This window comes from Cnephaeus nilssonii, assembly GCF_951640355.1.
Source record: "Cnephaeus nilssonii genome assembly, chromosome: 11".
In the NCBI taxonomy this organism is placed as follows: Eukaryota; Metazoa; Chordata; class Mammalia; order Chiroptera; family Vespertilionidae; genus Cnephaeus; species Cnephaeus nilssonii.
In genome coordinates this window covers 74,678,514-74,701,950 of record NC_137082.1, presented here as the reverse complement: position 1 = coordinate 74,701,950, position 23,437 = coordinate 74,678,514, and the positions used below count along the sequence as shown (strand labels likewise).

Sequence of the window (23,437 nt, the reverse complement as noted above, 5' to 3'; positions counted from 1 at the left end):
ATTAGCTATGTCTGGAGGCATGTTTACTTTCACAGCTGGGGGAGGTGATGCTCCCAGCATCTGGTGGGTAGAGGCCAGGGGTGCTGCTAAACATCCTCCAATGCACAGGACAACCCACTGTCAATAAGTATCTGGCCCAAATGTCGCCACAGCCAAGGTGGGGAAATCCTGCTCGAGAGAGAACAGGAAAGAGAGAGCGCCCCGAGGACCCAGACCCCCGCCGCCGCAAAGAGGAGAGAGAAACACCACAGCATCAGTGGCCAGATCCAGATCCGTCACGAATGCTTTCGCCGTGACGTGTAACGATGTGACCCTAAAATAAAGTGGTACCGCCTCTGCCCTGCTGCTGCCCCAGAACCACGTGGCGGGCACGGCAGACACGTGGCACGACCACATCACACACTCCTGGAGCGGCTGCCGACTCTGCCTACTAATTTTAATCTTTCTCTCGCAAAGGTCAGGAATATTTTCAGACCTCTTAGCACAAGTAGATTATGGGCAGGCTGGATACACACTGCTTCCAGTTGGCAAGGCGCTCCCTTCGCCAGCACCCAGAGCTGAGTTACAGGCTTAACCTTGTCCCTGTCACTGTCCAGGGGACTTTTTAGTCCATTATCTTAATTGGCAAATGATATGTAAGTACCAGAAGGCTGTGTGCCTGCAATTATATTTATAAAGAAAGCTTAATCTCTGAAGGAAAACAGTAATTCATTAAAACCGCCCTTCCCATCTGCCATTCCAGCAGCAAAGAGAAAAGCAGCCACTCCATGGTGAACTACGCATTAGCCGTCAACCAGGAAACAAGGACAAGGCCAGGCGAAGGGGAAGCCGGGGATGCATCCTGCCTGGTCGCAGCAAAGCTTTGCCCTTGCTCCCCCAGAGTGGCGGGTGGGGGTGGGGGGTGGAGGCCACAGCAGCTGGAGGGTCAGGGCCTGGGAGGGCAGGGAGCGGCTCTTTCCCTGTCCCCAGCGCAGGGCAGGCTGTTTCAGCAAACACTTCAGCATCGGCCACGACCTCGCACCAGCATCTCGGGAAAACTTGAGAGGGTTTTGGGAAGAGAAGGAAGATGACTCCATGGCCTGATATTTCAGCTCAACTCTCACCATAATTCCAAACTCTGCTGCCCTCATTGTCCACGTAGATATAGTAAGACCCACCGTGCACTGCGCATTGTGCTGGGGAAGCCAATAACAGCTGCCCACGGTGCTTCCCTGTGCCGGGCAGGGTCCCGAGCGCCTGGCGGATGAACTCATTTAACCCCCAGCACACCAACGACGGCCTCATTTCACAGATGAGAAGAGAGAGGCAGAGAGGAGCGCCCTGCGCAGGCGCTGCAGCCTGCTATTGGCTGAGCCAGTGTGAACCAGGTGGACTAGCTGCAAAGTCCACCCTCCTACCCGGGGACCAGGCCGCCAGAGCGGGGCCGGCACTCGCCTCGCGCATGCCAAGGGCTAAGGCAAACCCTTGACGTGCCCCATCTCGTCTGTAGGGGACATGGAGGACCACACGTTATCTTCCCTGGGGTCTGGCAGAATATTGGAATCGAGCCCAAACGTTTGAGTAGGAGCCAACAATTGTAGCACCCCAAAACGAAGTTGTGGGGCCACATGGCCTGCGTGGGAAGTCACCGGTGGTCCTCCAGCAGAGCGGAAGCTGGAGGGCCAGGAAGCAGGTTGTCATCTCAGCCAGGCCCTCACCCCAACTGTGAGGGGCACACAATGACCAACCACTCCCTTACAGGGGGTGCCCTGGGCCAGGCTGCCCCAACCTGCTGGGGCATCTCCACCAGGCTCCGAGATGCTGCCCGGGCCCTCACACCCACCCTTCGGATGCAGAGCCCCGGTGCTGCCGCAGGAACTGGACCAACCCTGGGCCCACCCCCCTGTTCCAGGAGCCCTCCCCTTCTAGCTGGGTACACTCTGTCCCCAGGTGCCGAGTGCCCCCGTGGTCCTCAAACCCTATTCCACAGTAAGGCTGTGGACCTCGGCACGCCGTGGCCTACACCTGCCGACAGAGGCGCCCCTCCCAGGAGTGTTGGCACCATCCCGGGAAGCCAAGCCTTGTGCTTGTGGAAGATGCCCCAGCAGCAGCACCAGCCCTGACGCGTGGCCACGATGCCAGGTCTCGGGCTCCCTGCCCCCAGTCCTACCTTCCCAGGGCACAGGCGGCCATGTGGCGAGTGTTCCCGGACCATCTTCGTGGCGAGAGGAAAGAAAGCTGAGGTGGTGCCACTTCCTGTCCACGCACGTGAACGCTTGCTCTTTCCAAGTTGGTTTCATGCATGAGCTGCAGGCTGTTATCTACATGGTCCAGCCATTATTTCCCCCCAAAGTTAGCCACCAGTCCTTCCATGAATTCTATTACATGAAGACTCCAGACCCCGTGTTAATAGTTGAATGACTTTCGACTTCCCCTCGGAGTGATCTGCATGGAGAATCACGTGAGGCATAACAGAGCCACTGTCACTGGTGAATGTGTGTCCCTTCTCACGTCAGTCACTCATACAGGGACTTTTCTTTTTACATATTTTTAAATTAGACATTCAATACTATATCCGCTTCAGGCATACAGCATAGTGGTTTGACATTTAGATCATTTACAAAGCGATCCCCCCATGACGTCTAGTGAGTACCCACCCGGCACCATCCACAGCTGTTAAAGTAGTATTGACAATGGTCCATATAGAGACTTTTCTAAAGCGAGTTTGCTGCAAATGCACTCAACTCAAAACCACGTCTTGTCCACCCCTTGATACACCAAGCGACGGAGGTCGGAGTGTGATGCCCTAAATGGCTTTGGTTACATTATTCAGTGTTTACTGAAAAGATCAAGGCACAAATGTCTCCCGGAAAATCCGAACAGACAGAGCCGAGCGCAGTGGCCGCCGTGCAGGACCCGGCGCGGGGACAGGCTCTGCCTCCGCCCCGCAACAGTGAGCAGAGCGGGCACTGGCTGCGCACCCCACACCCCACAGAGTCACACTTTATTTTAGACTCACTCCCTCTCTTTAACCTCAAATACTCCAGCCTTAAAAAGAACAAAGCTGGGGGCACTTCCAGGTTTAATTTAGCCTGGCACCGCCCCGCTGCTCCAAGCTGGATCACTGCAGCGGCAAGAGAGGCAGGAGCAGCTGCGCGCCATCTCCCTGGGACACGGCTCCCTTTCAGCTCAGCCCTCAAAGCTGCTGGGCCACGCAGCCTCACGCCTCCAGGAGGAGGGCTAGAACTAAAGCCCCCACATCCCCAACTCCTGAGCCCCGTGTGCAGAGAACCTCTCGGGGTAGGGGGGGGTGCTGGGGTCCGTGGATAACACTTGGTCTTTCCCTCCTGAGCTCAGAAGCAATGGGAGAGGCGTCCGGGCAGGCTGAGGGAGGCTTACCCCCGACACCACGCATGAGAGAGCTGGCCTCGCGTCTGCAGTCAGATGGCCACCTAGCAGGTCAGGCCATGACCAGTGGCCCCACATGGGGGCTGGCTGCCTGCTGAGAGTCCTCAGATTGGACATTCCAAGAAGTGGGAGAGCCTGAACCCCACCTGCTCCCTGCCTTCTCCCAAATCCACCCATCTTTCCTTGGAATGAAGGAGGTGGGGTGGGGGGCAGGGGGGAGCCACCATGTCCTCCCAGGGAGCTGAGGCGAATTCCCTGCTCTCTGGGAATAGGAAGAGTGGGACACAGGTTCGCCTGAGACGTGCCCTCACCAGAGGGCAATGGAAATTCATGCCACAACATCAGAGAGTCCATGTGGAGAGAAAATTTTAAAAATAAATGCTCCTGCCGAAGCCGGTTTGGCTCAGTGGAAAGAGCTTCGGCCTGCGGACTGAAGGGTCCCAGGTTCGATTCCGGTCAAGGGCATGTACCTTGGTTGCAGGCACATCCCCAGTATGTGCAGGAGGCAGCTGATCGATGTTTCCCTCTCATCGATGTTTCTAACTCTCTGTCCCTCTCCCTTCCTCTCTGTAAAAAATCAATAAAATATATTTTAAAAAAAATAAATAAATGCTCCTGTCTTGAAATATTAATTTTTGTTGCCTGTAAATGGCTAATTATTTTGTATCTACAATCTGGTAATAGATTTATTTTGTATAATGTAAAAAATGCTAATAATAATAATAATAATAATAATAAAGATAGTATGCATTTAATTTCAAATAAATAAATAAATAAATAAATGCTCCTGGATGATCATAGGGATGTAAAGTAGAGCACAGGAAGCACAGCCAATACTGTTGTAATAACTATGTCTGGTGTCAGAATGGTACTAGGCTTATTGGGGTGATCACCTTGCAAGTTATGTAAATGTCTAATCACTATGTTGTACACCTGAAATATTGTATCTCAACAGTCATTGAAAAATAAGATAAAAATCAATGCTCCAGGGAAGGACAATAACCAGTAATTATGTAAGTTCATTTTGAAACAAACAGGTGAATTCTTCAATTCTTGGGTCTGGAAGTGAGGCACTCCCAAGGGATAAGGAAGGGGAAAGAGAAGCCCTTGTAGGAGCAGGCAGGCAGGGAGGGCTGCCTGCCCCACTGAGCCAGTCCCAAGAATACATTCTGTCCATTTTCTGTCTCTAAGAAACAACACACCTAAGGAGTCACTCGGGGGCTCCAGGGTTTGTTTTGTTCTCTCTGCTTAGCCTGGGCCTTACATCTAAGTCCGATCTGAAAATCAGGGTAAAGTCAGAAAGACATGGGATGCCCCAGAATCAGGAGAGAAATGAAGAGTAGAGTTTGTGAGCAAATATCCTTAGAGACAAACACACAGAAAAGAAAAGATTCCAGTGAAAGCCCAATGAAGTATACTATTCAAGAGGCAAAAATAATTTTTAAATGTATAAAGAGAATTATCTGATTTTAAAATAACCTCCCCCCAAGTTCAGGTGTGGAAACTGAGGCTCAGGGCAGTTCTATGATGGGCTCCTAGAACCTCAGCCTCCTTCCAGGCCCCGTTACCCCTCCACCCACCCTTGGCAGTCAACGTGTTGCTGGGAAGCAGCAGGACATAGAACTTTCACACACAACCGGAGAAACACGAGGGGGATGGCACTGGCGACATGACAGGTGGGGGGCAGCAGCCATTCCGATGGGGTGGGGGAGGGTGGGGGGGGGGATATGGACATGGATGGAGTTCAGGGATCCAGTGGACACGGCACACATCTCAACGACAGACCCAGACCTCCGGGGAGGGTTGGAAACCAAGCACGCGGCTACCAATTAGACTCAGGACAGAGGACAGAACTGCTTTCTCTCTGTCCTGCATTTACTCACATGCCTATCCGTCCCTTTTCTAGCGCCTAACGCAGGGCTTGCACCCAGTGTGCACATAGCACCCAGTGGGCATGCAGTGCAGGTTGATGAGTTTTTCCTAAGTCAGGTGTGAATCTGGACCTTTCTCACACGACAGTAACACAGAATGGCGGTGGTGTCTCCGAGCCCACCCACAAGACACAGCTGAACCCTGACAGCAGCGGCAACAAAGCTCAGGTTTGTGAAAATCCCGCAGGGCCGCCAGATACCAGGTTCTCGACCCAAGGCCTCCTTTCAAAGCCAGCCCTTGCAGCAGCTCATAAGGGGAGTGTGAGGGCCCCCATTTTGGGAAAAGTCAAGACCATGTTCCAGGTCTCTCCAGAATGCGAATCCTCCCACACCCACCATCTTCCCTCAACCAGGACACCCCTGAAGAGGGACCAACACCCTCACCTCCAGGGCCCTGCTTTTTAAATGTTTTACTTTATTTTAGCTTCTAAGCCATTTATTTAATAAAAATTAAGATGTGCCAGATGAGGATTATTTTTTTTAAATACTGGTATGTTTTGAATATTTCATTTTGGATTCTAGGCGCAACCGCATTTGGAGGTGACATCACAAGTCCTTCCCACAAGGCCCAAGTCAGAGATCTCTTGCTGTACCCAGGAGTGGGGTGCTGGACTCAGGACCCCACATTTCCCAAGACCCCTGAGCCCCCTAAGAGTCCTGACAAAGGCTAGGCCTTGAGTCAGACCCTGGAAATGACTGCATCTCAAACCTTCAGGACAAACAAGGGGAGGTGGGGCTGCCACGCTGCCCTCTGAGGATCACCATCCCGATACCCAAGACCCCGATACCCGCTGCGGGAACACACCAGCAGTCCGCCCTCCGGAAGCCTGGCCCCAGCTGCCCCGAGCACTCTGGGAGGCCATCTCAGTGGACACATCTCTTCCCAATTCCACTGAATTCCATCAGAGAACATCCACAGCAGGAATCCCATCAGGGACTCACAGCAGCCTGGCCAGGGCCCTGGGGAGCTGTGCTTTCCAAGGTCCCTAATGGGCTGGTAATTGTTTTATGGCTTTCTAATGAAGTGCGAAGTGCTCCGCGGCACTCTGCATTGCTTCCTGGGGGCCTCGGAGCCAATGCCTGGTGAGGGGACAAGTGCCTGGTCAGCCCATCCTCAACCCCTGGCCCCAGGCCCCATGCCCGGGTGCCCTGAGCTGCCAGCTCACGGCAGGCAGAGGCGGGGAGGAGAGGCCAATGCCTGACACCCTGGAGCAGCTTTGGAAGGTGCCCTGGGCCAAATATTTTTTAAATCCTCCAGATACTGCACCAGCTGCCAAAATTATTGTTTACATGTGTAGTGAAAGTTTACCATCGCCAATGTGGCTGATGTTGGCAAAACAAGCACACAGATTGTATCTTTAGGAGTGATTTGAACAGCGTATCTATGTGAGCATTTTGTAAATATCAACCCCTACCGAATATTTTGCTTACTTTTATAATGCTTAAAGCATAATTTTTTTACTTCAAAATTACTGTTCAATGTAACTAGCACTTGGTGTTATGCTATGGTCTTTACATGCCTCTTCATGCATCCGACTGTCTTGTTTACACCTGGACACACGTGCTCAAGAGCTTAATTACTCTCCATGTCAGCAGCCCCTCCCCGAGAACACGATCTTGGAACAGTGATGGGGACAATAGCATCCCACCCCACTCCCCAAAAGCACTGTCCCACAGAGTATCTTTTTCTCAGGCTGTTAGCCCAAGACGCACTGTCTTAACCTCCAACCTCAGGACCAAGATTTATGCTCACACATCCAGAGAGGCCCCTGGCCGCCCGGGTGGGGACAGCAAGTGGTCCCCAAGGCCCCACTCCCATCGCTCTGCCCAGCACAGGCCACGAACACTCCCAGACCCTGCAATTCCAGTCACACGATACCCCGAAGAACCGAGAGCCCTCTCTTCTGGAAACACTCTTGAAAATGACATCCTACCCATATTCGTCTTCCTGAGAAAATACCAAAGAAACTTCTTTCTGAAGTAAATGAATTAAACATTCATCAGTGCCAGGACCTTTGAGCAGCTTCCTTTAATCAACAAATAAGTTGACGTCTCCTTCTGTGGGTCGGATACTGAGCTGTGCTCAAGAGCCAGCTGCTACCTGACACAGAACGCCAACCTCATAGATCTTCCCAGCAAAGAGCAGAAGGACTCACGGCCTCCGGCCCAGACCCTTCTGTTCCTTCCGAGCAGCTTCTAAAGCTGGAAGCAACAGTGTGCACTCTCATCCGATGACAGTCTTCCTTTCAGGGATTTCCCAAGGTGAAACCCGAATGGCGAGGCTGTGTCCAGAGGGTCAGGATGGGAGCCGGAAAGAAAGAAGGAAGCCCAGCTCAGGATGCAAGGGCCGGCTGGAAGGAAGGGCGTTTAACTGCAGTACTAAACTCAGGCAGCTCTTGAAGGGTGCCATCCCGTTTTATCGGCTGTTTTGCTTTCCACTAAGGCAATCTGTGAACCACACCGGAACTCAGCTGGAAAACCATCCTTGGAAGCCTGGTGGAACTTCACTTAGGAAAAATGTTCCGAGAGACATGTATTTCTATGCCTTGGCAGCATCTCTCAGACTCAGGGCTGCGTCGGTCTCTGCCATCACTTACCTAGAAAAGGGCTGAAGACTACATAAAAGGGCCCGAAAGGGGAAGTAGCAGACCAGTGCAAAGAGCACTAGTCAAGGATCCAGAGCTCCCAGCCTTAGTCCCGCCCCCGCCCAGGCACGTGGCTTGTAGGAAAGTGCCCACCACAGGGGGCCTCGCCTTTCCCAGCCCCTCCGGTGGCTCAGGAAGGGGGTGAGGGTCCATGAACTGTGGGTGGGAACAGGAAACACTGCAAAGGTGAGCCATCGAGTGACCACGGTCCACATTGCCTTTTTTAAATGGCCAAGGTCAACACTGGTATTTCTTTATTATTTTTTTTAGCAGAGTTCCTCTCAAACTAATCTTTTATAGCATCTTACAACTTTTAAAATCTTTGTAGGCACATTATCTAATTTTAAGGGTGTTATTAAGTTGATCATTGAGTCTAAAGCGGAGGCTTTTTAATAGATAAAGAAATGACTGGAGTATTGACTGCAGGCCTAACGCCATACCTTGTCCCACCAAGATGTCCCCCAAATCCTAAAATAGATTATCTTCCTGCCCACACGGTCACAATCCAGTTACGAGGATGCAGATAAATGCCACCACCTCTCTGAACAATTAACAACAGAATTTTTCCTTTTTTTCAGTTAGGATAACAAGATTGTACTTATGCTAACCTAGTTAATTTTCTCCTTTGCTGTTCTGTTGCTATTACTCTAGCACATAAACTTGAGACTAGAGCCCTTGCAGCAAATTCCCCAGCACCTTTTCCTCTTTGAATTAAATCTGAACTAATATTACCTATCAGGTATGTTTTGCTGAACTACTAATGCTTTTCAAGTGATTTTTCCCCAACTTAAAATATTTCCCATTGAGTATTCATAACACAACAGAAATCAGTAAAACGCCCTAAGAATCCCCCACCCCAGGAATCTATTCTGAATCTCTCAGTAAGACCTGAAATACTCATGGGTGCACACCCAATCCTTAAAGAACCTCCATTTAGCCCAGCCAGTGTGGCTCAGTGGTTGAGCACTGACCTTTGAACCAGGAGGTCATGGTTCAATTTCTGGTCAGAGCACATGCCGGGGTTGTGGGCTCGATCCCCAGTAGGGGGCGTGCAGAGGCAGCCAACCATCATCATTGATGTTTCATCTCTCTCTCCCTCTCCCTTCCTCTCTGAAATCAATAAAAAATATATTTTTTAAAAGACTCTCCATTTAGCAAGATATTTAGTGAGCCCTTCTCCTCCCCCACCCCCACCCCCACTTCAGCCCCTAGGCCAGTGATGGCGAACCTCTGACACGCGTGTCAGTGCCATTTCTGATGACACGCGGCCGCTGAGGTGGCCGCATGACGAGAATGAAACATTTATGTTATTTAAACTATAAATATCGCGAAATAATGTTTTTTCCTCAAAGTGACACACTACCCGAGTTATGCTCAGTTTTTTGGCGAAGTTTGACACACCAAGCTCAAAAGGTTGCCCATCACTGCCCTAGGCCCTCTGCAGGTCAAGTTTTCTATCGAAAAGACAAAGCATTTTGTTTCCCAACATAAACTCCATTCGGTGACAAAATGAAGTTGTTTCTTCCTGGGGACAGCTATGGGCGCAGAGGTCTCTGGGGTTACCATTACACCCACGAGTAGGTAGGCCTGTGGGGGCAGCACGTGTAGCAGGTAGGCCTGTGGGGGCAGCACGTGTAACAGGTAGGCCTGTGGGGGCAGCACGTGTAGAGACTCTGGTAGAAACTGTTCGAAAGCACGATGGTCCCCTTACTAGGGGGTTGTTTTCTGGGCATAACTGAAGGTCCTGCTGGACAGCAGCTTACAGTGTACCTGCCAGCACACTCTTAGAGTGCACTAGTAACTAGTCATGTAGCATCTGCTTCAGGTGTCCCCACCAATAGGACTACATTTCCTACTATCATTGTTTTGCCAGAATGTCATATTCCTTATTAAGGATATAAGCAATGATTGGGCCAGAGCAAAGCAAGCACATTGACAACAGTTCTAACACATGCTCAAATTCTATGATCCTATGTACCTTAGAGGTGAAAGATAAAGTCCTAACGAGGCAAACATGAGCAATTTAAGTAGGAGTACTAATAGAAAAGAAGCTTCTGTAAGAGACGCACCTGTCTTTCTTTCCTAGGGTTCAGTTCACATCTGTTCCCATTCGTGTTTCCTTTCTTGACACTCTGAATTCCCAGAGCTGATCTGAGTTTCCAGCTCCATCTGGAAGGTTCTCGTCTAGCTCTCTCACAAGTATGTGTCTTTATTCCTTGTCCAGTTTACCTGCATGTCTGTCGATGGTAGGGCCATTCTTCAAATTCTCTAGTTTCTCCCTTCACTTTGGTGAGAAATCCTTCCTGACCTGTACACTCTAAGATCATAGCATCTGTGGACGGAGATGAGACAGAACGGAATACCCACCAGCATTTAAACACTAGGCTCTCACACAGTTTAACAAAACCAGTGGTTGTTTTAAATCCTTCCCATATCCTTTCTGTCTTCCTTTGGGGGAGGGGGCACACCTGTCAATCACTGTTTGATGATAAGGCACCTTAGATGTAGCCACCTACACAGCAGGCTGACCTGCCCCAGCCCAACCCTGGCGTGGACATTCTGTGGGTTCTGCCTCCTGGGAGCTGAGGCAGGCTAATAGGAAACAGATGGGGGGCGGGGAGAGGGGGCATTTATTTGATTAACCCACAGAGCTTGTTTTTACCTAGAGAACAGAACCCTGGGCAAAAAAATAATAATTTTTTAATGGGTCACAGACTTGATTGGGGTGTAAAAGGGAGGAGGTTTAATAAATGCAGGCACCACAAGTCTCCTGCTGCAAAGGGAGACTCAGGGTTTCAGACCAGCCCCTGCGTGCCAAGGCTGCAGCCGCCACCCAGAGGACTCCACAGGAGCTGGTGGGGGTGGGAGTTGGACTCCAGGTTTCTGGAGAACCAGTAGATTGAAGACAGAAAACCGGAAATGGGACTGAATGCACATGGCACCACTAGGGAGGAGTAGGGCCAGGACACTGTCAGCTTGGCCACTGTGACATCCAGGGACAGGACAGGAGGGAACACCACCCCCCACCCAAGGCTGTGGTGGCAGAGGCAGGACAGGAGCAAAAGCAGCCTCCGGTGGGAATGCGGGAGAGTCAGCAAGAAGCCCAGGTCGAGGCTGCGGTCAGAGAAAGCAGGGCAGGGGGCCGAGAGCAGGAAGAATGGCTCTGTGGGGTCTCCTGACCAGAGAACAGCCTGTTTCACTCTGTTCCTGCCATCACACAGTGGACACCCATGTGAGGGGCCTGCCCTGCAAATATGACAGAGGATGAGCAAGCAGCACCTGTGTGACCCACAGTGCCCCGAGGTGCTGGACACCCACGCTAACACGTGTCACTACCCAGGCCTCAGGTGTCTCAGCACCCATGGTGCTAAAGGGCTTTTCACCTACAAACACCACCTGGGTGCTATTGGGCCCAACAGGGTCAAAAAGGCATTTTGCTGTTTTCAGAAGGAAACCTCTAGGGTTTTTTTGGTTTGTTTTTTATTGATTTTAAAGAGGGAGGGAGAGAGAAAGGGAGGAGAGGGAAGAGAGGGGAGAGGGAGAGGGAGAGAGAGAAACATCGATGTGAGAGAGATATATCAATTGGTTGCCTCTCGCACGCACCCTGACTGGAGATGGAACCTGCAACCTGGGTATGTGCCCTGACCAGGAAGGGAACCTGTGACCTTCAGATGCACAGGATAAAGCTCCAGCCACTGAGCAACGCCAGCCAGGGCGGAAACCTCTAGTTTTAATGGACATTCCCAATAGTCAGACCAGGGGCAATGAGGGCCACATTGGAATCCAGTTAATGCTCCGAAGTCTAGTGTCACTCAGCAGCCCCCAGAGGGGCAAGTGTAGCTGGAAGCTGGAAGGGAGCCTCCCTGCAAAGCCAGGAGGGCTCGGCCACGCAAAACCAGCTCACAGGGGCGCAGAGGAAGAGACACCAAAGGGGGAAGCAGTACTCCCCCAACCCCCCACCACCGGCTTCAAAATGAAAAGCAAAACCGAGCAGGGATTGGGGAAGAAAGGAGGAGGAGGTCAGGGTCATGGATTACAGCTCCACTCCCAATGGGTCATGGATTACAGCTCCACCTCTGAATGCAGAAGGCCATTGCGCTCCACACTGAAGCTAGAGGTGGTTCGGACACTGGACAGAATCCGTACCCAGCTCCTGAGCTGTCATCATACCGTACAGACCCGCGCCACCTCCATCACCACCAATGAAAGCCAGCTCGAAGACAGGACCTTTCCCATTAAGACCGCAATGGCCTTGGGGTCCTCCTCAACACTGTGCACATAAGAGTCCCCTCAGTCACTCTTGCACTAGAAAGTTCTTCCTGGAGAACTGCCCCACTGTCTGTCATTCACCTCTTTGCTGTTGAGTCTACAGCAAAGCACACAGCTGTCTGATTTAGCCCTTGAGAAGAAAATGCTTTGCAAATGATATATTGATGCCTCACTCTAGTCATGTTTCTGCTGGAAATTGATGAACAGCCACCTCCTACATTGTCTTCTTGCCTTTTAAAGTTGTCTTGATCCCTGTGATTTGACCTCGAACGAGCAGTGAGACTAATCTCATGCAGAGATGTGTCACTTCAGCCACCTGGCCAGCTTCTGCCTACCTCATCTAACCTCCATGGGGGACCTCATCATCTCCTAGTTTGGGGAATGTGTCTCTGAAGACCCTTTGTGCCAGGTTATTCCTGGCAACTACTCACATAAATGACACATTGGAGCCTTCGGCCAATTTTTTATCCTTCTGTTTAACCAAGGCCGGACGGATACTTGACAGTGCCAGCCTTCTAGGTCCCGGGCCACCCATCGGCAGGGCCTGTTTTCTCAATGGGAAAACAGGGTCTGCTTCAGAAACCCGAGGCACATGAGTTTTAAGCCAAACAAAATGCCTTCACAGTCAGCTAGTAGAGAACATTCAGACATTAACATTAGGATCCTGATGACTTCAAACTTATTTTTTTTAATTCTCGATTCCATTCCTCACCCACAGTTCTTCTACTCCTTTTCTCTCCATGGTAAGAGTTAGTCATCAGAGCCAGTTGGCCCTCCGAACATTCTTCTGGTGTCTGGAAATAGGATCGCATGCAGGGATCAAAAAATTTATTTTCTCTAGCTAACCTCATAAAATGCAGCCTTCTTGTGCCTATCAGAGATTTTCCTTTTTTCATATCTGTAACTTCATGCCCCTGATCTGACCAGCTAGATTCAGAAGGCAAGTCATGCGCTGTTTGCCACCATATGTTACCTCAAGTGGTCATACTAAAAATGTGCAAAGAAATAGGTACAGTGGAGGACAGAGGTGCAAAAAAGCTGTGGGTGGGGGCTCTCTCCGTACCAAAATCTCATTCCAACTTCCTGCCAAATGCTTCAAAACTACTATGCTGTTAAAGAAGACCTATCTCGCTGCTAACTGTGACCAGCAAAGCAGTGCCCCGTGGCCTTCATTTCTTGAGTTTTGCTCAGTTGCTAACCATGAAGGCTCCACTCTGCTCTCGTCCCAACTGGCATAGAGTTCCAAAGTTAACACTGGAGAATTCCCAGGGCATGTCACCTCCAATTCATCAACACGCAGTCCTGGATTCTACACATTCTTACACTTAATAAAAACAGGAATGAAGGAGAAGAGTGAGGAAAACATTATTTTCGAGGAATTTACTTGATAGCATCTTAAACCCATGAGCCAAAGCTGTCCTGGGTCCTTTGAATCCAACTGTGAGGTGGAAAGGAAGATGGTTGGGGAAACCGCATGCGGTGGGAAGCCTCAGACAGCAGCCATTGTCCAATGCCTGTAATAGCTCAACTATTTATCGTATTGTGAAGAGGGAAAATAACCTTGGAAAGAAACAAGGACTCAGACAACTGATGTGAAAGGTTTTTGTCCGTCCCCCGAGTCATGTGTTCCTCTTTTATTTTGACTGAAGATTGTGCCAGGTTTGGGTTCTTTTCATCCCCAAGAAATCTCACCTAATATTGCCATTTGGAAAGGGAACGAATACGTCACAATGGAAGCTGGTACTTCATACATATGATGCATACATTCCTGAGGATACTATTTAGTGCTATTATAATAAATCTTTTCCATATCTTGCAAATAATAGGAAAGAGGATTTTTTTCATACAAAGAAAAAACTTTGCCTTCTTGGGTATATCAAACCTTCATCTGATACACTCAGACCTAATTAGTGGTGAAAACTGATTAAACCAGAAAATTCTTTAAAAATGACACATACTAGCACATACCTTAAAACTTTAGTTGAATTTGCAGCTATAGTGACTGACTATCCTGACTTGCCAGGGATGAGCAGCTGGTCATCCTGTTTATAGCACATAAGGGGACACACTCACATACCCTGTTTTGGACCATGATATTTCTTTGATGAAGGATCTACTACCTGGAATTCTACATGGACCTTCTTTCATGAACCACTCCAATAACATGGCCTATGATTTCCCATCTCAGCTTCTTTGAAGTCAAGCAAGAATAAAGATACTTGTGAAGACTAGAATCCTACATTTTTTTAAAACATGTTTTTATTGATTTTAGAGAGAAAGGAAGGGAGAGGGAAAGATAGAAACATCCATGAGAGTGGAACATCGATTCACTGCCTCCTGCATGATCCCCACTGAGACACAAGCTCAAAAGCTGGGCTTGTGCCCTGACCAGGAATCAAACCGATGACCTCTTGGTGCATGGAACAATGCTCAACCACTGAGCTACACCAGCCAGGGCAGAATCCTACGTTTTTATTTATTTTTATTTTTTAAGATTCTTTATTGATTTTTAGAGAGAGGGGAAGGGGAAGGGAGAAAGAGAGAAACATAGATGTGAGCAAAACATCAACTGGCTGCTTACTGCCCACCCCTTACCAGGGATCAAGCCCACAACCCGGACATGTGCCCTGACCGAGAACTGAACCAGTGACCTTCCAGTGCACAGGACAATGCCCAACCAACTAAGCCACACTGGCCAGGGCAGAAACCTACATTTTCACAACATTCTCACACCTTGTGTAGTTGTCACAACCCACTTATGTTGACAGAAAGGCTTTTGCACTAATTTTGATTCTTTTCCAAAATAGTCAATGAACTTTCAAAGCAATGACTTTTTACACTCACATTATAAAATATTTGTGTTATCATTTCATTGTGTTAAAATTCCAATAGCAAGTGCAATTGGCTTAAGAAGGTTTGGAACAAACACACTGACCCCGTAAACACCCACTTCACCCCCTGGAGCAGAAAGTTCTGAGTGTCCTGGGAGAGAGTGGGCTGGACCGGCTAGAGGTGCTCAGCATGCCACAGGGATAAGATACGGGTTTTACATGCATTTCATGGGACTATGGAATACATCAATTATGCAGTGAGTCAATAACATGGCAGCAAATTAGAAAACTCCTACACTAAAATATGTCAGCCCATACTACAAAAGCGTGAATTTTCTTCAAGGAGCTAGCTCATTAGGATATTTAACAAGCCCATTTTAGTATAAATCTGCCTTCCACTGCCTTATTATTTCTGGGAAATGCAAATTCATGCTCATGCCCCAAATCCTACTGTTAACCAGTTATATTTCAACCAATATTGAACTTTAAACAGTTCAGCACATAAGTGCCTGGATTTGCTCTAGATACTGCGTTGGGGGTGGGAGAGAATTTATCCAAAAGAGTTATAGGCCTTTTCTTCAGGTAGACATGATTGATACATGTGAAATAACTGGAAATGTGTAACCAATTAAATATAATCAAGTGCTCATACATGGGTTGTGGTCGCTCAGTGCTACAGGCAGTTGAGAAGCGAACGGTTAATGTTGGCTGAAGGTCCTACAGGTCTTACTTCCAACGATATTACAAACCCTCCTGAGCTTTATGAGTCCACTGCACAGTTACTCTGGACACAGAGTTAGACAAAGGTTGTCACTCCAGGCACTTGCACCTCCACCATACCTAACCCCAACGGAAGGAAACTGACACGGATTTCCCTCCACGTCCCGCTGCTCCCTCGCCCCATCCCTGGGTCTCCAGCAGGGATGCAGGAAGGAGAAGGGACCCGAAATGATTCCTCCCATTCCACCCACACACACCACACTCCAGGTGCAGACTGCGCCTCAACAGGATGACTTACGCTCTCCTAATTAGAGGCCTGAATTAAGACCACAGTGTATATTCAGTAAAAGCGAAATTACTCAGATATGGAGAACTTCTATGCATAAAGTAAAATTAGCTCCTTTTTTTCTTTCTATATTACATACTTGCCTCAATGTGGCCCAATGCCAGGAGGAAACCAAGCCAGTTTCAGAAACGCTTTACGTAGAGATTGTCTAGTTTGCATAAATAATTCCTTTCATCGCCATTCAACCTTTGTGTGTTGGTTGGGAAACAAGTGGGTCCAGAAGAAAATCAATGGCTGCAGGAACGGCCCGATGGGGTTCCCGAGTGACCGCAGGCCAGCCATGCTGAGCCACAAGTACATGCGACACTGTATTGCTCAGTATCCACATGTGCCCACCCTGCCCTGACCTGAGGGTTCCCTTTCAATCACCTGACCAGAAACCGCATCTCAGACCTCACTCCCCCCCCCCCCCGGCCCAGGTAACTTCGCAGACCCACCAGGAAGCACATGGTGGGCACTTCACTTGCAGGAGAGTCACACTGGCACAGCCCCAGGAAGGCCTTCATCTCTCCCAGCATCACCAGAAGGAACCTCTGCAGCAATGTCTTACCTCCAGCGCTATTCACTAACCAGACAACAAAGGGAGTCAGGCGGAACAGGGCTGCAAAAACGACTGCTAGAAATTACTTCACTAAAAACTTGAACAACCCAATGACAGGAGCTAACCCAAGCAACAGTGACTATTTATTCCCAGGAGTGGCATTTCTCATCACATGTGTAATCACGGAAGGCAGGTGGCAAGCATCCCCACCTACACACGTCACTCACCGATACAGGCGTGGACCCTCACGGACAGTTGTGTCCTTAGGATGATGCTGTGCTTCTTGCCCCGCCTAATGGAGAGAAAACACACACGGGCATCAGAGGGGTCGATGAGAAGCCTAGATGCCGTCAATCATCTCGAAGGTTCTGACACATCCACCAGACAGAAGCTCCAGATAAGCAGGGGCCCAAACAGAACAAGAATCTCTCCTGAAATAATGTGATGTCACAGGGCTTTCCAGAAAATAACATAATAAAGTTTGACTCTGTTGGATTGACACACGCATTTTATTGCCAAACCCGGTCAACTCGTTCCATCCACGGAGTTTGCGTGTTCTCATGCTTGACCATGTTGGGAAATTTTTCAAATCTGTGCCCATAAAGTGAAATCCCAGGAATGTAACAACCCAAATCTGCCTGATCATTCCCATGGCTATTTTTACATTTTTCTGGATATAGGAAAGGGGCACATGCAGTGGGGGAATCCGAAAGAGCTGCTTTGCTGTGTATCAATTCAAGACTACCGGGATTTTCTCTTTTCCAGGAAGATGAAGTCCACCAAAGAGCTTATAGGCTATTTGTTATTGGGAACTCCAATTTACACACCTCGCTTCACTTGTGTTTCCTTCTCACTTCATTCCTTAAGAGGAAGCAAAGAGCTGGCCCCTCCCCAATTCTGTTCCCACCAGGGCTCATCCCACGTTATGCAAAGGAGGACTAAAGCACCGAGCAGGTGACAGAGAAGGTGATAAATGGGAAGGAACGTGAGTCCTGGCTACCTGGGGGTAGCAAAGGCTTTGAGACTGGAAGAAAGTGGAAGCCAATGGACAGAGGTAAAACGGAGCCAGCCCACCAGCCTGGAGCAGGGAAGCTGCTGGGGCTCTCAGTGGCAGAATTGCCCTTCCATCACTCTTCTGGCCTCTCTCATCCCTGCCCATCAGGGCTTCCTTTGTAAAGGAGTCTGGCAGTAATTCCTGGTTTACGGTTGTGTTGGAGAGGACAGGAACAGACATCGCACTGGGCACACTGTTAATATTGTGATTATGGATTCATCGTCATCAATGAATTCTAATGCTTGAGACCAGATCAGAGGGAAAAGTAGGGTGTCAAAAGGTGGGGTTTTTTTATTCTTTTAAAAGAGAAAGTAAAGCCAGCTGCATAGTACTACAAAAGCATGCAGTGGCCTCCCGCCCTGCAGCTGCTTGTAGGTAGAGAACCTGCATCCGGTCCTTTCAAATCCCCAGGGTCCCCCCCCCCCCCGCCCTTCCCACTTTGTTCATTTGATTGATTTACATATGCTGTGTGCAAGGCACTAATCTTAAGGAGCTTACAAGGAATCCACAGCCCTTAACCCATCTTCAGAAGATGGATTTGAGATTCCTAGGAGGGCACACTTCTTCAAAACTTTCTTACACACACACACACACACACACACACACACACACACTAGTTTTCTTTCTCACAATCCTGGTGTTGACACTCTTTCAATTCCTTTAACGGTACCAGGAAGAAAGTTTCCGTCAGTGCCCTGCGCTCAATCATTGAACGGCCTTCTTTGTGAACTGCCAGGAAAGGTGTTCTGGGGGGTAAGCGGCGGGGGAGGGGGGGCTCAGTGGGGAGCCTCCCCCAGAGCTGGGAGCAGAGACTGAGGAAGCCCTGAGGGGAGCCAGGCCCCAACCAGGAGGAAGAGCAAACCTGGAGCACCGTCAGTCCATAGCCCTGTTATCAGCATTAGGAGTCGATGATGAATACCAGACGACGGGAGGCAGAGCACATGCTTTGGATGCCCTGAGTGGGGAAGCAGGGATGGCCAGGGAAACAGTTCAGAATACCTCAGGTTCTGGAAAGTTCAAAGGGCCCTCATTTTTATCTTCAAACAACTGCAAAGTCACATTTTGAGGAAGCGCTTAAGTTTTCCCAGAGAACTCTGCAGTCCCCCGGTGAGAGCGTGGGGCGGTCGCTCTAGGATTCCAGGCGCCTTCATGAAAACCAGGACAGTCTCTGAGGCGGCCCTGGCAGGCCAGCCACTCTGAGGTGCCGTCCCTTCTGTGCTCGTGCCTTGAGAAACCAGGCAATCGGATGGGTTAAGCCAACCCCTGGTGGAACTTAAGAGACCACAGAACAAAAAAAGGCCTATTTTGTAGTAGTTTTCTCTCTTATAATTCCAATTCTGTACCTCCTTCCTTGCCTGCCCTTCTACACAAAACCCTGTGATGGGAGGAATCACTGTGGAAATTCTCAGAATAGAGCCAAGGTCTATGGAAGCCACCTAAGGGGCTGAGGCGTCAAATCCCAGGAGTTACTGGCAGAGGAGGGAGCCGGCCAAGGCAGAGACAAGTGGCGGTGAGTGCAGGCTGGTCCCCAGAAGGTGTCATTCATCTCCCAGCCCTCCCTCACCCACCTCCATTTTCTCCCGTCTTTGATGTGGGTACCATCATTGTGCCCATTTTACAGACGAGGAAAGCAAAGCCTACAGAAATGACGTAACCTCCATAAAGTCAGAGGGCTGGTGGAAATTGAATCAGGCCTGAAGGCAGAGTGTCTGGCTCCAGTCACCAGCCACATCCTGCCTTTTTCTGTACAGCTACCTCACTATACAACCTTCTCCACTTTTTTTAGTGGTTTAACCTCAATGCTAAAATCTATTAAAGAGGACACACATAAAAATTAAAATGCGAAAATCTAAGAAAATGTTGCCAAACCAAATTACAGGACCAAATAAGGTTTCTCCTAAGACTTCAGAGATTACAGAAAGTTTAATGTTTTATTTATATATATCAAATGTCAATGTATAAAGGGCACCCATCATAAAATGCCTTTAAATTTGATTAATGCTGATATACTACTATTAGAGGAAAGTTGATTTTCATGCATTTCCTTTGTACGTGGCCATCTCGCTGCTGTTATTAATTCTAAAAATCCTTGGGCCAATTCTTTTATGGGCATAATCATGTCATCTATTAAAAATAATCACTTTATCCCCAGGCTTTTTGTAGGAAGTATGCCCTTGTCTTCTGTTTCATGGCTAAAACTTTCAAAGGAAAATTAAATAATCATGGGTAGATTTCCCCCTGCCCCCAGTGGGATACTATGTCAGTTTGGGTTTGGAAAGTACTATTCATAACAGTTGTTAACCTTCATGGAATGCTTATCGCGTGCCGGACAAGAGTCTAAGTACTCTATACAGATTTGATCTTCAAAAAATTCCTATAAAATAGGTAACATTATTGCCATTTTTAAAATGAGGAAATTGAGGCCCAGAAGGGCTAAGCAACATAGCTGAAGTCACACAGCTAGCAAGTGACAGAGCTCAGATTCAACCCAGAGCCTGTGTGCCCATCACCTCCCTGATGGGTGTTCCTTCATCCACTCCCTCATTCCACCCTATATGAGATGCACGATGCACGCTCTGCCTCAAGGCAGCAGCAACCTGGAGATCCTGCCTGACCTGCAGGTTTTGGACTCAAGACTACAATATAAGCCAAAACCGGTTTGGCTCAGTGGATAGAGCGTCAGCTTGCGGACTGAAAGGTCCCAGGTTCGATTCCAGTCAAGGGCATGTACCTTGGTAGCGGGCACATTCCCGGTAGGGGGTGTGCAGGAGGCAGCTGGTCGATGTTTCTCTCTCATCGATGTTTCTAGCTTTCTATCCCTCTCCCTTCCTCTCTGTAAAAAATCAATAAAATATATTTTATTAAAAAAAAAACTACAATATCAGTTCTTACCTGAATTTCCACCCCACTGGCCCACTCTACAGATTTCAGACTTGCCAGTCACCACAATGGAGTGAGCCAATTACTTCAAGTAAATCTCCCTAGATATACTCGGTAGACCAGATGGATTAGATTAAAAGATTAGACTAGATGGATGGGTAGATAGATAGCTTGTTGGTTCTATTTCTCTAGAGAACCTTAACCCAAACTTTGGTATCTGCCTTCATGGAGCTTCCATGTTCCAAAAATCAGTGGATTCGGCATAAACACTTGAGTGATCCTTTCCTCCCTGACATTGACATGCTGTATCCGTTTCATAGCTGCCCCTCCTTCTGAGTCCGCCTGCTTGCAGTAGGGTGACCCTGAGGCAGAAGCAATTTAATTTGACCTGAAACTCCCCAGGGAGACTCAGATTCCATTCCTATCAGCACAGCCACTGCCAGGGAAACATCACCACTCTGGAGATCAGCCACAGCCCATCAGGTGCCCACACCCAAGGCCAGTGCTACCCAAGTGACAAGAAAACCATCTAAAATAGACACTCAATCCAAGGGAACTCCAATCAAGGCACACATGCCAGGGATGTGAGGGTGCTGCTGGTGAAGGAACTTTCCAAAACTTCCTGGCTTCTCAGAATACACCAAGTTTCTCCTACAACCATGCCTATGGCTTGGGGTGGGAACCGGGGCCGGGGGGGCGGGGGGGGGGGGTAACGAGGGCTGGTTTAACCAAGTAAGCAAGTCTTTCAGACACCATGTTTTAGTTCTGCCCCAGTCTCTCAAGAGAATATTTCTATTTATTTATTTTTAATATATTTGTATTGATTTCAGAGAGGAAAAGAGAGGGAGAAAAACATCAATGATGAGAGAGAATCACTGATCAGCTGCCTCCTACATGCCTGCTACTGGGGATCGAGCCCGTAACCCAGGCATATACCCTGACCAGGAATCGAACCGTGACCTCCGAGTTCACAGATCGATGCTCCACCACTGAGCCACACTTATCAGGCTCAAGAGAATATTTTTACAATATTAACAGATGAAGTCTTTTTGTGGCTATAAGAGCAAGTGCATACATTAATTTATTAAGTGGCATGCAGCCAAAGACTTGATCACTTTTTCTTGCAACCAACAGCAAAATTAATGCCCTCAAACATTCCTCCACTCAAATTAGAGCTAAACTATGATTTCAATCAAGAGTAGAAAACACATTTGACCACGTGGCAGAAGCAGAAATTAGGACCCCCTCAGCAACTGCCCCGGGAATAAGCTTCCTTTTACTAAGCTTCTGGAGCGGAGAGATGCAGCCAGTGTTCTGGCTGAGGGATAAAGAGATGAAGAAGGATTTGAATTAGTCATCAGCAAGTGAAAAAGATAGTGTTAGCTAAGATTATTTGCTCAAAAACTTCAAGTTCAAGAGAGCCAGTTGCGACTACATTCATCTCCAGATGCATTCTGGTCTTTCCTAGAAGACAGTAGAGGTGAAAAGCATAGACTCTGAAGCCAGCTGTGTGATCTTGGACAAGTTACTGAGCCTCTCTGAGCCCCAGCTTCCTTGTCTGTAAAGTGGGAAAATAATATTACGCATTTGGTGTCATACCCAAGAAATGAAAACTTGCTCCTATTTTCTTCTAAGGTTTTTAAAGTTTTAGCCTTTCATCCCCAGGTACCCGTAACGGGAAAGAAACCTTGGTTGAACGCGTTCACAGCTCCCGGCTCTGGGGCCATCCTGCGGCCTCCCCTTCTCACTCCTCCATTCTCTCCCCCATCCACGACTACTCTGCTTCCTCTCTCCCTAAATCTCCTCCTTCGACACCCTGGCCTGACCTTGGTCCTCTCGCAACTTGGCTTCTCTGTGGTGGGCATGGTGTTAACTGCCCTTCCTTTGAAATTTTCTCTCTCCTTGCTGAGGCACACCCTGCTGGCTACTACCCAATTTCCATTTTCCCCTTTTGTCTCATCAAGAGAACCCAATTTTGTCTGAGGGGACAACGTACCCACCTAAAAACTGCCTTCTCCAGTCTCCTTGGCCCCCAAGGGTGGCCACATGACACAGTTGTCCTCGGTGAACTGGATGTGGAAGTTGCTGGTGGGGCTCCTGGAAAAGCTCTTTAAAAGGGGCCCACCCAGCCGGCCACACAGCCACGAGACTCAGCACAAGGCCCGTGCCCCTGACCACTAGGCTACACTGCTCTGCACTATGCTCTCCTCGGATGCCAGAGGCCCTGTTGGAATCCCTGCTGACACAGGGAGGGATCCGGGCTCACCAGGTCACACCATGGCAGGGTCAGGCATAATCATTAGCGGCTTCTGGGCTCCTGTTTCCGCTACTAACTTCCCCAGCCTTGGAAGGCACTGACCAGGCCTGGCTCCCTCTGCAGCAGAGTAATCGCTTTGTCCTTCCACTTCTGAAGGTCTTTCCCCTCTTCTCCCTTTAGCCACAGCTTGAGTGATCATTCTAAACAAGGGGTGAGTTAATTTTTAGTCCTGGCATAAAAGAGCAGGGCAATGAACGAGAACAAAGAAACAAACTGCTCCAGCAAGGAAAATTCACTCCGAGCGCACTGTGTGGAAAACACCATCATTTTCCCATAGCTGGTCCCGTGTCTCCATCAGATGGTCTCATTAGGGGATATTTTGCTATGATTTACACAAAGAAATCAAGAGAAGAATGCCATTTCATTTGACCTCTTCGTGCCTATGAGGGGCAATTGTTAACTAGGAAGGAATTGTATTTTAACTCACATTCGTGGGAGACATGACTTCGCAGGCACCCAGACTTCGCCAAATGCCACGCTTCCCGGAGAGGACCTGGGAGGGATGCTCAGGGCAAG

General features: G+C 48.9%; 1 protein-coding gene across 5 annotated transcripts in view; it reads right to left on the bottom strand.

The window, feature by feature from the left end:
* Window positions 1–23,437, bottom strand: part of FHOD3 (formin homology 2 domain containing 3) — a 381,469-nt gene that overhangs the window by 305,012 nt on the left and 53,020 nt on the right. For all 5 annotated transcript variants that reach the window (XM_079783592.1, XM_079783590.1, XM_079783588.1 and 2 more), the window contains exon 3: window positions 16,898–16,962. In XM_079783592.1, the coding sequence (XP_079639718.1) occupies window positions 16,898–16,962 (65 nt within the window). The remainder of the gene's footprint in view (window positions 1–16,897; window positions 16,963–23,437) is intronic.